This window comes from Cyprinodon tularosa, unplaced genomic scaffold (assembly GCF_016077235.1).
Source record: "Cyprinodon tularosa strain WSP-4 unplaced genomic scaffold, ASM1607723v1 ctg135, whole genome shotgun sequence".
In the NCBI taxonomy this organism is placed as follows: domain Eukaryota; kingdom Metazoa; phylum Chordata; class Actinopteri; order Cyprinodontiformes; family Cyprinodontidae; genus Cyprinodon; species Cyprinodon tularosa.
The window spans coordinates 1,060,040-1,074,924 of NW_024038168.1; the positions used below are offsets into that span (position 1 = coordinate 1,060,040).

General features: G+C 37.2%; 1 protein-coding gene across 7 annotated transcripts in view; it reads right to left on the reverse strand.

Annotated features, from left to right (window-relative positions):
- Nucleotides 1-14,885, reverse strand: part of magi1b (membrane associated guanylate kinase, WW and PDZ domain containing 1b) — a 182,531-nt gene that overhangs the window by 58,198 nt on the left and 109,448 nt on the right. For all 7 annotated transcript variants that reach the window (XM_038277888.1, XM_038277887.1, XM_038277884.1 and 4 more), the window contains exons 3-4: nucleotides 7,674-7,793; nucleotides 5,346-5,588 (exon numbers count right to left, since the gene is read on the reverse strand). In XM_038277888.1, the coding sequence (XP_038133816.1) occupies nucleotides 5,346-5,588; nucleotides 7,674-7,793 (363 nt within the window). The remainder of the gene's footprint in view (nucleotides 1-5,345; nucleotides 5,589-7,673; nucleotides 7,794-14,885) is intronic.

Genomic DNA, 14,885 nt, shown 5'->3' on the forward strand with positions numbered 1-14,885 from the left:
AAGTTAAATACAAAAGTCTGTGAATTGATGCATATATTTGTAAAAAAGTTTGAATCAAACCTTCCGAAAGCCCAAATAATGGTCTTAAAACAGCACACCAAATTGCAGCTGCTGTAAAAACTGGTTAGATTAGAGTTAGATCACAGGAGGCAAACAGCAGATCACCACTTCCTTAAATCATATTCTTTAGGAAATGTATATTAATAGCAGTAAAAGTCTCAATCTGACTGAACCCTCTTCTCTCAAAGCTCTTCCTGAAGCTTTGAAAACATTTACGTCAGGACAGCTTAGGGGGAAGTTCACACTTAGGAGTCATGGTATCTGAATTGTTAGCACTTAGCTTCCTGCTGGCTCATTTTCACACCAGACCAACAACTTTAACGGCTCCAAAATCACAAAAGGCTCACAAACAACTTTTGGTCACACCATTAAAAAAGAAAAACAAAAAACAAACAAGATAAAGAGCATCAGTGCTGAATCAGCATCCATACAGGGAATGTTATAAATGATAACAAAGAGAGTCGGTTTAAAGGTAACCCGGAGATCAACTCTAAGGTTTAACTTATACATATTTAAGGACATTTCTGTTGAAATTAAACAGGTTGCTTAAACCTGCAGCTCGCAGCAAGATGGCACTATTTAACATTTGTACATGCATATCTAGAGGCAAATAATACAAGACAAACAAAAAAAAAAACTGAAACGTACCTTAAAAGAAGCTGCCCCCTCCTTTCACCTCTTTCTTTATATGTTTCTGCTCAGAGAAGTCTCTCTTTCTCCCTCTCTGCCCTCTTGCCCAAAGCCCTCTCAGACCTACCCAACCTTAAGTCACTCCCTCTTTCTTATTTCTTTCTACTTTCACTTCTCTTCCACTCCCCTCCCATTTAACCTTCTCAAATTCTTACCCAGGATCTTGACCAGCAAAGGGCGGAAGCAATTAACTGGACTGAATGTGATTTATTATTCATTGAATTAATACTAACTGATTCATTTAATATTTGTTACCTAGAGTAAAAATAATCCAAAACAAACAATCTGCTGAAAGACCAACCCACTCAGAGAAAAAATGAAGCTAAACTGTAAAAATATATGTAAAAAAAATATATAAACTTTATATGTAAGAGTAAAAAACTTTGTAAACATGATTTATCTAGAGCTTCTAAAGTGTGACAGCTTAAAGTTTAGCTGGTTTAAACTCTCTAAAAGTCTTACATTGAGCACATTTTGCCATCTAATTAGATGGTTATTGAGGGAAAAAAAGGTCAACATTTTTTAGTTGATAAGGTAAAATTATCTCTGCATGCAGCCTTACTAAGAAGTTTGACTGTATTTTAAGCTTATGGAGCCGTCTGCATAGAAGGCATCCTCAGGTTGAATAGGTGAGCGGTTAGCATGGAGCTGCTCTGTTTGTTAAAGGTGTCCACAACAGTAACAGAAGCCTTAGTAAAACAAGTTTACTCTGCCAACACAAAAGAAGACAAAGGATGGATCCCTGCTCGGGAAATGCATTTCCACAGCATACTGCTGCTACCACCATGTTTAACACTGAATCAGATTTTGCATCTGATTCAACAGAAAAATCGTGTCGGACGTGTTTGTGGTGTTTAGTGTTCATTGAGGTTAAATGTGGACGATCACACCAGGCAACTTTCTTCAGGGGGCTTCGGTTGCTCCAACTGAGATAGACCCCAGGTTTATTTTAGTCAGACTACGCAGCAATTCAGCAGCAATTTCATGGCTCTGACAGGAAGAGAGATGCGGTTAGAAAGTGGAGCACATTCGCTTTGGGGGCTATAAAGAAGATCTGTCAATCGCACTGGGAAACTGTGATTTCGAGTCCAACAGCACGTATTAAGCAGACTTGTGCATAAACAATAAATGAAACATTAAAATAAAAATAATACTTTACCTATGATAGGAGTTCAGGAGGACAGAAAACAGATTAAATAGTGATCTTCTTAAAAAACAACAACAAAAAAAAAACAAGGGGCAGACAGTGCAGGAAAGCACAGCTTATCTGTCTCCCCACTTTAGGAGAAAAAATAAAAACTTCAACAAACTTTATAGATCTCTATGAGAATCACCTCTCATTGCCTCAGTCAGTATGCTTAATATAAACCGTCCCACAGCGTTTATTGCTGTGTTTTCCTTTTCATTAGGTGTAGTTCCCATCACATTTCTAATGTCCGCCTCTGTTCTTAGTCTGAGCCTCTCTATACGCAGTCAGTGTCGAATGGAACAGTAAGCAACAGGTGTGACCCAGACTTAAGGTGAGATTATAAGTGGGTCAGGGTTGGTACTGTGATGATATCTCGCTGCAGTGGACTGTATTTAGGGAATTCAAAGTAAGGTAACAACTAAAAACGCATGCCACACTTTTCAGAAATTTTAAACGAACCCCCTTGCTAAGTTCAGATTTGTATTTATAGTTAAAGGAATAGTACACCCAAAACATGATTAGCCTTCATTTTCTACTCACCCCCATGCTGAACAACACTCTGGAGTACTTTTTTGATATCTCAAATGCATCTGGAGATCTGGGAGGCTTCTTGCTGTCTGCTGACATTCAAATAATTGAGGTCTATGGTGCCCGAGGCAGAAAGGTCCATAAAAGTCCACAAATAACGTTTCAATATTCCTCCATACTGCTCGTCCAATGTATTCCAAGTGTCCTGAGTGGTTAGCGTCCATAATTTACTCGAAACGAAGTCATTTAGAATGTTTTTAGAGCCTAAACAGTAGTGTATAGGATTTCCTGAAAGCGCGTTCACGAGTCTACGGAAACCACGGCAGACCAAACCAGATGAAAGTGCGCATTTAGCTCAGCAAAGAACTCATGCTCTTCCTCAACACTGAAGTCCTCAGACATTTTTCTTTCGTTGTTTCTTTATTTGCGCAGGTAAACAGCACATTTCTTCTTCTACGCTTGCAGTATCGGCAGAGCAGACGCTGAATGCGCACTTTCGTCTGGTTTGGTCTGCCGCGGTTTCCGTAGCGTCGTGAACGCGCAGGCGCGCGCTTTTAGGAAATCCTATACACTACTGTTTATGCTCTAAAAACATTCTAAATGACTTCGTTTCAAGTAAATTATGGACGCTAACCACTCAGGACACTTGGAATACATTGGACGAGCAGTATGGAGGAATATTGACAAGTTTTTTGTGGACTTTTATGGACCTTTCTGTCTCGGGCACCATAGACCTCCATTATTTGAATGTCAGCAGACAGTAAGAAGCCTCCCAGATCTCCAGATGCATTTGAGATATCAAAAAAGTACTCCAGAGTGTTGTTCAGCATGGGGGTGAGTAGAAAATGAAGGCTAATCATGTTTTGGGTGTACTATTCCTTTAAGGTAGGGCTGCAGATGTTACCACCCTTGCATTACCCCCATGAGGTAACCTTTAAAAGGAACTGCTCATCCAGCCACCAAACTTCAGTAATTCTCTGGAGCTCAGTTTGTTCTGATTACTAATGTGGCTAACATGTTCATTAGCTAATGTAGGCGCTGTGGCCAATCCTCCCCACAACCTGAATCAAAATATATCAAATGTGCATCTAAATCAATCCAAGAGCTTTCACCTGGTGTCATGTTGTGGTCAGAAGCACTTTCAGAGATCGCTTATTAGATTTCTTCATTTTACTGAAGACAAGAAGCTTCACAACATCTTAGCATGTCCAGGTGAAGCTGAACAAAAGAGAGAATGAATATATGGACCTCTTTTTGGGACCGATGTCTGGGAGCTTTAGTTTAACATGCAACACAAATATCCGTTCATTAGAATCACTATTTAAGATAATATTTCTGTGCTTTTTTTTCTCCATTTTCCATCCCTATAAATAAAAGTTCTAAAGCCATTTACTGCATTTTTTTTACTGAATATTATTAGCAGAGTTAAATACTAAGCTAGAAATACAAAAGCCCCTTTAAGCTTTAGTATGCTTTAGTACTTTTTAAGAGCTTAACGTTAAAAAAGTATGCTTTCACCACCACCCTTGGCTGGTATTAATTTTGTGTTTAAATGAAGATTGATCCCAAAATTTAGAATTTCTTAAAAGACAATTACAAATGAAAAGGTCAGATTTAGTGTTGATTCCTTGATAAAGATGGTTTTATATCCAACAGAGAATAAATACATTATTGGAGTAATATTAAAATAGTAAAATAATAGCCAACAACGCAATTATTTTTTTTTTTTAAATTAGTCACAGATAATGTGCAGACCCATCTGTTTTTCATTTATGTTAACTAGCACTCCAGCACCTGGGAACCTTTATCAAGTTGAAGATAATAGCACACTAAATCTGAGCAATAACACTGATCATCATGTCACTTTTTAAATTCAGAGATCCAACTCTGCTGATTAGCACTAACGCTAAGCTGTCTGAACCAGGAGTCAGTTTTAAAAGGTTCCAGGTGGCTTTCCAACTTTATCTGTGGATGTTGCTGATACACCTTTGTTTATTCTGCAGTCTGGCTGCAGAAAAGCATCAGAATTCAGGCCAGCATGCTCTTCATGAGAAACAACGTGTTCCCTGGAAGAACGGATGGTTCTCAGCATTAAAACCATCTGACCAATGTCCCACAGCTCTGACCTCCTGTATGCCAACTCCTCTGCTTACAGCAACGATTCCCAGTCCTTAAAGATTTCAAATGATACTCATCACTTTTAAAAGGCAGCATTTTGAGATCCAGATCTGTTATCATGCAACATCTTAAAGGAAAAGGACGGCAAATACTGATTGTGTTGCTGGTTAGCAAAGCCAGTAACGCTCTCTTAAATTGGTTAACTGGTCAAGGATTGTTGTCTTTCTTTTTAAACTATGGAAACCTTAATTTTCTTTTGAAATAAACCAAAAAACATTTTTTTTTCTGTTTTCTTTAACTACTATAAATCAGAATAAGCACAAAAGCTGTGTTTGATATTAAACCGCTGGCTTTTTCTCCACCTAGGTCATCTTTGCTACCGTAAAACACAATCCTTTATGATTATTAATTAAAACAGACTCAGAAATATCCTCTTAAATATACTTTTTTTGAGCCACAGGTAAAGATGTAAAAAATATTTCATTTTAAGTTTTATTCCAATTGCCTAGTTATAAAATTTAACCTTTTTAGGAGAAACTGGGTTTTTTGGACCAACAGAGTCAAAGTTGAAGAAAAAAAATAAATAAATCAACAAATGTAGAACTGTAAGACAAAACTTGGTGTAGCTGCAAACCTGTGTAGTAAAATCTGGATGCATCTAAATACATTTAAGGCCATCCAATAAAACTAATCACGCTACCAAACACAGCAAGAACCTTTTCTTATTTTGGAAAGCTAAGTCTGTCTCATCTTTAGCTACCTGTAAAGCTGCTGTTCATGTCAGGGAGGTCCTCGTCGTCCTCCAGTTGGTTATCTGTAAGCCCTATTCCAGCATTTTGCATGTCATTGTAGGACTTGGCTCGTCGGGGAGTGGAGTTCTGCGAGCCCGGCAGGCTACCGCTGAGCCCGTCTGACAGCAGGGCATCACCACCACTACCGCTGGTGTTGATCACTTTCCCGATGGGGGGCTGCACCGGCGGCTTGGGCGTCCCATAATAGTTACCTGGGGAACCACGCAAGAGCAGAGAGACAACAAGATAAAGGGTTGGAGGTTATAGTTATGAGTCTTTGGGTCAGAGGCTAAACAAGAACTAATAAATATTCCACAAGATAATTCTCAATAACAACAGCTTGAAAAAAAGATTTCAATTTAGTTTGTTGAAATAAAATACAACACAGACATTGAAACATAAAGTAAAAAAACAAATCCAGAACCAAGCTTTCTTCCTGAACCTTTGCTGCCTGATTAAGGCCGGGTGTACGTTGTACGATTTTTCACCATTTTCGGGCCGATTCTCTAGTCGTGAGAGATATTTTCGAACAGGCCAAATTTCAGTCTCATTGTGCGTTGTGCAGTATACAGGGGTCGACAAGGGGCGATCCACCTCTCATGACAACCTCCCGATCAGGAATTGTAAGGTTGGGAGAAAATCAAACATGTTTGAAATTCAGTTGGCCGTTGTTAGGTGTTAGTGAGCAAATCCTGCTGTTGAAGCAAAGTTATGAGCATCTACGAGCCGATTTACCAGAACCTCAAGCACTGCGCATGTGCAAACAAGAGAGTTCCTCTTCTTCCAGATTTACGAGTCTGACTAGCACTATTGTGGCTGCGCGTGTCCGACGTGGTTTTTGGACGTGCAGTATGAGCAGTTGGATTACATCAGAGCGTCAGGCCGTACGGTGTGAGAACATACATCGTGAGCTGTGAACTTTTAAAACTGCCGTTTCATCATACAGTTTGAGCTGTAGCTGAGTACCATAGTTGAAAATATCGTACAGTGTATGCCCTGCATAATACAGTAAAAATTTTCAGGCCAGTTTAGGGTGGCGATATAACCCAACAGGTAAACTAGGCAAGGAAACCAAAGCACCAGGAGAGAAAACGCACATTTAGACATACACCTTATGAAAACTGCTTCTAGAAAGAACTCACACTTGTACTGAATTCTGAATATGATTACTAAGGTTAAAAGTTATCTATAACAACTAAGTGAAAAATAATCTTTCTGAATGGAGTTTGCATGTTGTCCCTGTGCATCCATGGGTTCTCTCCTGGTACTCCGGCTTCCTCGCACAGTCCAAAAACATGACTGTTAGGTTAAATGGCTTCTCTAAATTCTCCTTAGGTGTGAGTGTGTGCATGAATGGTTGTTTGTCCTGTTTGGCTCTGTGTTGCCCAGCGATGGACTGGTGACCCTTCCATGGTTTACCCCGCTTCTCACCCATAGACAGCTGGAAGTAGGCACCAGCAGATTATTATAGTTTTATTTTACATGAATGGGTACTCTGTGGTACCGACTGAATTATATTAATAAATTTAAAGCTGCTGAATTAGGTACTCATCCCTAGTTGGATAGCTTTACATACCTCAAATTGAACGATGATTTGTACAACAAAGAGCTCTGAATTTGTATTTGTTTTTTTATGTAGATCTATTTTTAAACAGTGAACAATTTAAAAAATGTGTTCTATATATGCACTACAGAGGTTCCTTTGGTTAAAAACTAAGGACAGATATGTGCTATAAGGAAATAAGACAATAGCCTAGACTGAGACTGTGAGCCGTTTTAACGGAGTCCACCTTAAAAAAAAAAACAAAAAAAACAAAACGTAAACATTAATTGCTATGCTTACAGAACTAAATAGAAATATTACCTAAAATGCACAATGAAAGTAACCATGTTTGTGTGCTTGAACAAAAATGATTTGGCAAAAAAAATCAAAACATTTATTTCACTCATCCTACAACTTAATTTTATAAATTCTGTCAAATGGGTCAGAATTTTAATTTGCACATTTGGATTGGTGATGTTACACCAATTAAATGCATTATTCATAATAACCAATCTGATTGATGGACGAGATCTGTCTGTGATTGGCTGCTGGCCTGGTTTATTTCAATACATTTTGCCAAGTAGCTACAGTGTATATTTCAACTATTGGAGGTCATGTATTCATAACTTCTTACCTAAAAGAATTAAAAAGCCGATAGTTTTTGCCTCTAAGTTTAACTATTTCCACCCACATTAAGCTAAATCCTTGCCATTTGTCTAACAGTGGATATAGAAAATAAGCTGCTCCAGTTTACCGTCATATGTTCCAATTTCCAGCAGGGTTCCACTCTTCTCCAACTCGAGGAAGTCCTCTACAGACAGGAAGTTATAATCCACCCCAGGAACCTCTCCTTCACGCGGGGAGCGGGTAGTACCTGGATGTCCAATCAGAAACAAAAAAGAAGTTATTGGACCTAATTTAGCATTGATGTATCCTATAGCTAGTCACAGCATATTAACACTAATTCCTTTAGCAGAGCTGCAACACACAGGAAGAAACATTTCTAAAAAAAAAAAACAACTAAAAACTACATTTGGAAAAAAAAGGTTAAGATCTCAAATTAGGATTTGTAAAATATATAAGTTGTTTATACAAAAAATGTTATGTTCAATCAGTCTGCAAAAAATCAAGAGTGAGAGTGAAGCATTCAGGTATCTTTAAGGGCAAGATTGCTCCACTTTTCAAAGTTCTAGTTTTTGCAGTGTTGCAAATGCAAAAGCTTAGAATGCTGCTCTGTTTATGGTGGCTGTAAGACTCAGAATCAAGGAGTTCTGGATGAGGCTGAGCACAGCTGGATGACACACCCTGGATATGTGCAGGAGAGTGGTGTCAAACAAAAGGATATGAGCTGAAATAATGCAAGGTTAATAGTTAGAAAGGTTTGAAATCTGGGTGTAGTTATTGACTCAGACCTGAACCTTCAGTGGCTCAGAAACAGTAACAAAGTCCTCCTCCATCACCTAAAGAACATCTCTAGGATTAAAGGAATAATGTCTCAGTAAGATCTTATTCATGTGTTCATATCTTGTAGAATTGATTACTACAGTGAAGTATTCAAAGGTTTGCCTAGAAAGTCAATCAGAGAGCTGCAGATGATCCAGAATGCAGCTGCCTGCGTCCTCACAAAAAACTTAGAAAGTGGAGCACCTCATCCCAGTTCTAAAATCTTTACACTGGCTCCCTGTATACCAGAGAATAAACTAAAATATTTCTGTTGTCTATAAGTCTCTGAATGGTTGAGCAATAAATATATAACAGACTTGTTGTCGGTGAATCAACTGCCCAGACCAGAACCAAACATGCTCCACTTATCTAGAATAAACTAAGAGAAAATTCAAAGTTTCTTCTAATTAAGATTAAAAACATATTGTTCTAAAATGACCTTCAACTTTACCATCTAAATATTATTAAAGCTTGCAATCCATCTTTATTTCTTTGTCTTATAATGTCCTAATTAATAATCATTATAATATTTCATTTCTGTTCTACTGAATTATTAAAGTTCATTAATTATTCAATTACCTTAATATCACTTCAATGCACTTTTCTTACATTTCTTCCTGGATATTCATGTAGGGCCTACAGCACTTTAAATCGTGTTGCCATAAAATTTGCTGTATAAATAAACTTCCCTGGCCTAAAGCTAATGCTACCGAAAGCTATCTGGCTATAACAGTGTTCATATACACAATAAAACCCCATATAGATTATGTAAAAGGCTGAAGATGATAATCCTTAAGACTAATTATGACCAATGATGCTATCACCGTCAACAATCAGACTTATGTTTTTTACATTTGGAACAGAAATCAAGCAGGTAATAAAAACAGAACCTGTCTAAGTTGTATATATAATAATATATACACCTCCTAAGTGTATATATTAGTATATTTTTTGCATGCCTTATACCCCAGTGTTTTTAGAGATTTTTATAATTTTATTTACCTATTTCATATATGTTTCATGCTGCACGATTGTACCATAAAAAATTCCTAGTTGTGAACTCCTTCACTAACAGTGGCAATAAACCCGATTCTGATTCTGATTCAATAAAAACCTTAATAATGGAAACACAGAAAAAGCAATATGACCGTAGTGGTACCAACCAAGTACCAAGTACTAACACTCTGTGGAATATATACAGCTGCATGTTACCTGTGCTAACTGCACAAATCGCTAAAAAAGATCTAATCAAAATATGAATTCTTTGAAATCACCTAAAAAAAAAAAATATATATATATATATATATATATATATATATATATATATATATATATTTATTTTTTGATTTGATATACTAAACTGGCAGCTATTATTAGGGAGGCAACGTAAGTTTGGCCACATTCTTATCTTCAGGTAACACAGAATACATGTCTGATTAAATAATACTACTTATATTTCAGCAATAATATCTAGGTGTTACTTTATTGTATATCTCGTACCATGTCTTTTGGTTGTGCTGTTCTTTTTACATCTCTTTTCAGGTGATGAAGCAGACTGAAAATGTTTTATCATTATCTCCCTTTTATTTCCCTTTTCTTTCATCTTTTCTCCTTTTTTTTCAGTTTTACCTTTCCTGTTCTACCTACATTGCAGTGTCCATATAATCTGTAAAACTCCCTGCATAATTATAATAAAGCAATTTTGTATGCATAAATAAAGCAGAACACTATGGCGATAGCCGTACTGCTCCACTTGTAAAAGTAAATCTGTTGGGCTCTTTTTGGCATCAAGACAATTACTCTTATAGCCACATTGTCAAACGGGACACTGTTTAAAAAAAAATAAAAAATTTGGCTACTGAAACATTTTTTGGCAGAGAACTACTCAAAAGTGCAATTTCGGTTTTCAGCCACAGACATTTAACACGGAAACAACATGGCCGAAACTTGTGATGATGTGACAACAGCATAACGAGCACGAGGAAAAAGGATCAGGAGCAAAAAGCACAGCCAGGACACAGAAAGCACAGTTCAGCATGAGGCAGACATGTTGTGAGTAAAGATGTGTGATTTTAAATGCTGCATATCGGGTCTCACTGCACACTCAAGTCAGTGGCACAAACATTATGCCATAGAAATCCAAACGTCTCCGTCACCATTTTGAATATGAGAAGAATGAGACACAGAAAAGGAAACTGATACAGAACGTGCTCACTCTGTGGCGGACGTCTTTGACAAGACAAGACAATGTCAGTGGTAGATAGTATTTTAGTTTGGGTTAGCATTAATCATAGCCAAAAATGCTTTGGTTCTAATAGTTGACAAAATTCATTTCAATTGTTTTCTTTTTGTTTTTTCTTGGTTTCCTCATTGTATTGCTTCGGTTTCGACCACAGACTCTCCCTACAACTTAGACAACTTTTACTGTCATTTTTTATACATGGATGGTATACAAAACGAAATTTTGTTTAGTACAGCTTTCCAGGCAGTAAATGAACATTTATATTCCATAAAGTGCAGCAGTGATCAAATGTAAACACTGTGGGAGAAAAAACATGGTGCAAAAAATGCATTGATATGGAAGTTCAGAGCTTTAATATATATCGTGCAAATATGCAGTATTTTTGGTTCAGTGTTATCAGTGTGATGCAGAGTTATAACATGATTTAGAGTTTTCTCAACAGTTCATCAGTCTGATGGCGGTGGGGATGAAGCTGTTGCAGAACCTGCATCAAATGCTGCAAAGCCTCTTCCCAGAAGGCAGCATTTCTGTATATCCCTAACTTTAATATTAGAAAAGTTTGTGTAAGCTATGAATGCCTGAAAAAAGTGGTTTAAATGCTTACATATCCTCATATAATCAGGTGAAACTGATATATTTTAGGCTATCTAATAATAAGTAGAAAAAAAAAAAACTATTTCATGCTCTGAGCTGTGCTGATAACGGCAGCCTGAAAGTTACACCAAATTATCAACAGCAACATTGATGTTGATGAAAGAGCAGCAAAATGAACAAAGAGCAGCAGATCTGGTTAGCTGGGAAAAGATGATTTTTTTCAGTCTTGCCTAAAATTGAAATAGAAAGCAGGACTGTGATTCTCCTTGTGTGAGCCGGTTTATCTTTGATGTGGCGCGTCGGCTGTGAGATTCATTCAGTGCTTTAAATGGCTGCTAGTTGGGCAGCATAACAACGGCAAAGAAAGGATTCCATTCTTCTTTTACATATTCCTCAATCAGGTTTAGAATTGATTTCTATACATTTTCTACACATTTTTATGATCAGAATCCCAATGAATAACTCAATCCAGACAGTGTCTTTTATTTCATGCCTCTCTCTTTCTGTCTCCCATGATTACGTCGTCTCTGATAAGCAATAAGCAGGTAAAAATAGATGTGAGGTAATATGGGGGAAAGGCTCCCTCTGCCGCCACGCTCTGTGACAATGGTGATAAATCACAGGCGTGTACATCCCATCTTCAACAGTAGAGCGTCACATTCACCCCAGCATGCAACAAAGAGTGCGGTCTGTGTCTAATGCCCATCATTTTCTTTGCACAAAGTAATCTTGACCAGCATCAACTGGATCCCCAAGCTGTCGTATTAAGGGAGTGCATTTCATTTGCATGTGCATCACAGGAGTTTAAATTTAGTTCACCTTTAAGCGTCTTCTGCCGACTGTCAGCTTATTTTCCTACCAAACGGCCGCTATTGATTGAACTCTATCTAGATACTTCTCTTAGAAAACCAAATAGGAAGTCTAACTGTGACCAGTATATAAAAGGGGACAGAAAAGCAGAACCTTGGCTTGAACCCATGCCTACCACTCTGTTATCACCAAAGGCTGAATTCATTCACTAAAACCTCAACACAAAAGCTCCTTTTGACCAAGCTGTGTATAAAAAGAAGAGGGACGATTGCTTGAAAGTTCTGCTAGAAGAGATCAGATTAATTTAGTGAATATTACACTTTATATTGACTCTAGAAAACATAATAATGCCAATCCCAAAAGTTATTTTCTGCTATTGGCACAAATAATGAATCCATCGAAGATTTTTGAGATCATATACATCATTTGCTGGCATTGTGAACACTAGTGAACTAGTGAACACTTTAATGTTCTTTTTTTTCCTGCATTTTTTTATTTTTTTATTTTTCCTACTTGCATTGATTCTGTTTTATTTTCAAATATTTTAATCATGTAAAGCACTTTGCAATATCTTTGTACTGAATTGTGCTATACCAATGAATTTGCCTTGCCTTGCCTAGAAATAGGCTGATAATGGGGAAAACTGAGCTATCTGCTTAATAATATATGTTTGTACACAATGCTAAGACAAAACGTTTCTGAGTTTTTACTGATCGGTATTGCTCTAAATGAACTCTAGCTCATAGGTGTTCTGTAAAAATACAAAAATATGAAGCTTCGCATAGGTCTGATCTATTTCAGAGAAGGAACAGTAAATAAAATGCACATAATTAAAGCAAGGGATGAGAGGAAACGGAGACGGAAAGAAAAAAGAAAGCCAGAATGACCCCAGTGATGATTTTATCCGGAATAAGCTGGTTTTCTGATTTAACCTTTTCCGAATTGTGAATCAGCTACATGCACACTAAATTATGTGTAGCCTTCCTACGTTTCAGTAGGAAGTAAAATATGCCAAGGTTTTCCATACCTTTTCATCCCTTTAAACCTAATTTCCTTCTGCAAGTTCATAGTTGGGGTTTTTGAAAAGGATTAAACATCTTTCTTATTACTACGTCTTATGCATACGTAGGGTACGTCTTAATATTCAACAGTTTACGGATGGTGTTTTGGCCACACGGAAAAATAAAAGAAAGGTTTTTAAAAGCTAAAACAAAACCAGAAATATCTAGTGATTGTTTGATTCCAGTTATCACACTAATATTCTTGACTCAAGGGTGGTGACTGATGGATCAGAAAACAGATACTGTGTCCAAGAAAATTAAGCATTATTTATTTTTCTTTGTTAAATGTGCAGAAAAACCCCAGAAAAAAGCTAAACATCTTCTGAATATGTTGGCTGAACTGGTAAATTACAATACCAACAGTGGAACTAGTGTACTAGTGGACTGAAAGATTACATATTAGAAATTCATCACCATAAAACCTGCATAAAAAAAACAGATTACAGTTCACACATCCTGAAGAAAATAAAAGTGGATATTTGGATGTAATCTCCTTGGTTACATTTGGAGCAAAAGGCGGAGTGTTGCCCTAGTGTTAGAGCAGTGCGCTTGTGCTCTGAGAAGGTTGCAAATACCCGTTTCGAACCCAAAAGCCTGCAATCTGGGTCCCTAAGCAAGACCCTTAACCCCACACTACTCCCTGGGCGCCGCACAATGGCAGCCCCACTACTCCCCACGGGACTGGGTTTAATGCAGAGAGTTCATTTCTCCAGTGTGAGATCAATACATTTCAATTATTCCAAGTACAAGCAGTCAACATCTTGAGAGGGTTTCTTTTACACGAGGGACTAGTACAATTCACAAGTTAGGTCGCATCATAAGAAATAAGATAATATTCAAGCAACATCTGAAGACATCAGCCATGAAATTACAGCTTGAGAAGAAATTGATCTTCCAAAAAAGATAATGACCACAATCACAGCGCCAAATTAATCAAAGGTGCTCGAGTAAAAAGGCCAGAATGCTGAAATGGTAACGACAAAGCCAGGATTTAGGCCTCAGAAAAGAAATGTATAAACAAAGCTAAGGTGGTAAAGGTGGCCTACAAACAACAAGGGTCTTATTTATAAGGGACTCGTAGGATCTCTACTAAAAGTGTGCTAAGGTAAGCAAAAAAACAAATCCTAATTTTTAACGCACACAACAAAACCAAGCAACGAACAGAGATGAATGTGGGTCTGGTGCTGTCAGAACAACATAAGCTGTCAGATCGGCATACCATTAGTTTTTATGTAACTTAAATGAATTCAGAGTCACAATAACAACCACAGCCAATGTTTTCTATGATTTTAAACATGAAAACAATATCTAACAAAAGTAACATTCCTGCAACCAAGTTTTTTTTACTACTAAAGTAACTTTTTGAATAAAATTTTAAATTAAATTTTAAATGAATATTGACTAATATGGTTTAAGCTATAGAGACTTCCTCTCTCAACATCCCTGAAACTTCAATCACTTCTGTCAATTTCTACATCAAAGAAATAACAGTATAATCAAAGCTGATTTTCTAAACTTGCATGTTCGGTACACTGCTGCTAAAAATCAATGTGGGAATAATTCTGTGTTGCTCTTGTGCACGCATGCATATTAGAACAATGTAATGCTATTCTGACAGAACACCGGCAGCTCGGTCTCTCTCAGTACAGAGATCTCAGATCATTGCTTATGGACTACACATGGGTCAGAGTTGGCATAATGAACTCTACATTTTCACACCAACTTTATATTTCATAAACCAAGTCATTTGCCTGGAAAATGGCAAATGCACATTTCTGATTCCATTTTTGTGTCCATGAAGTTTTTATGAACGAGT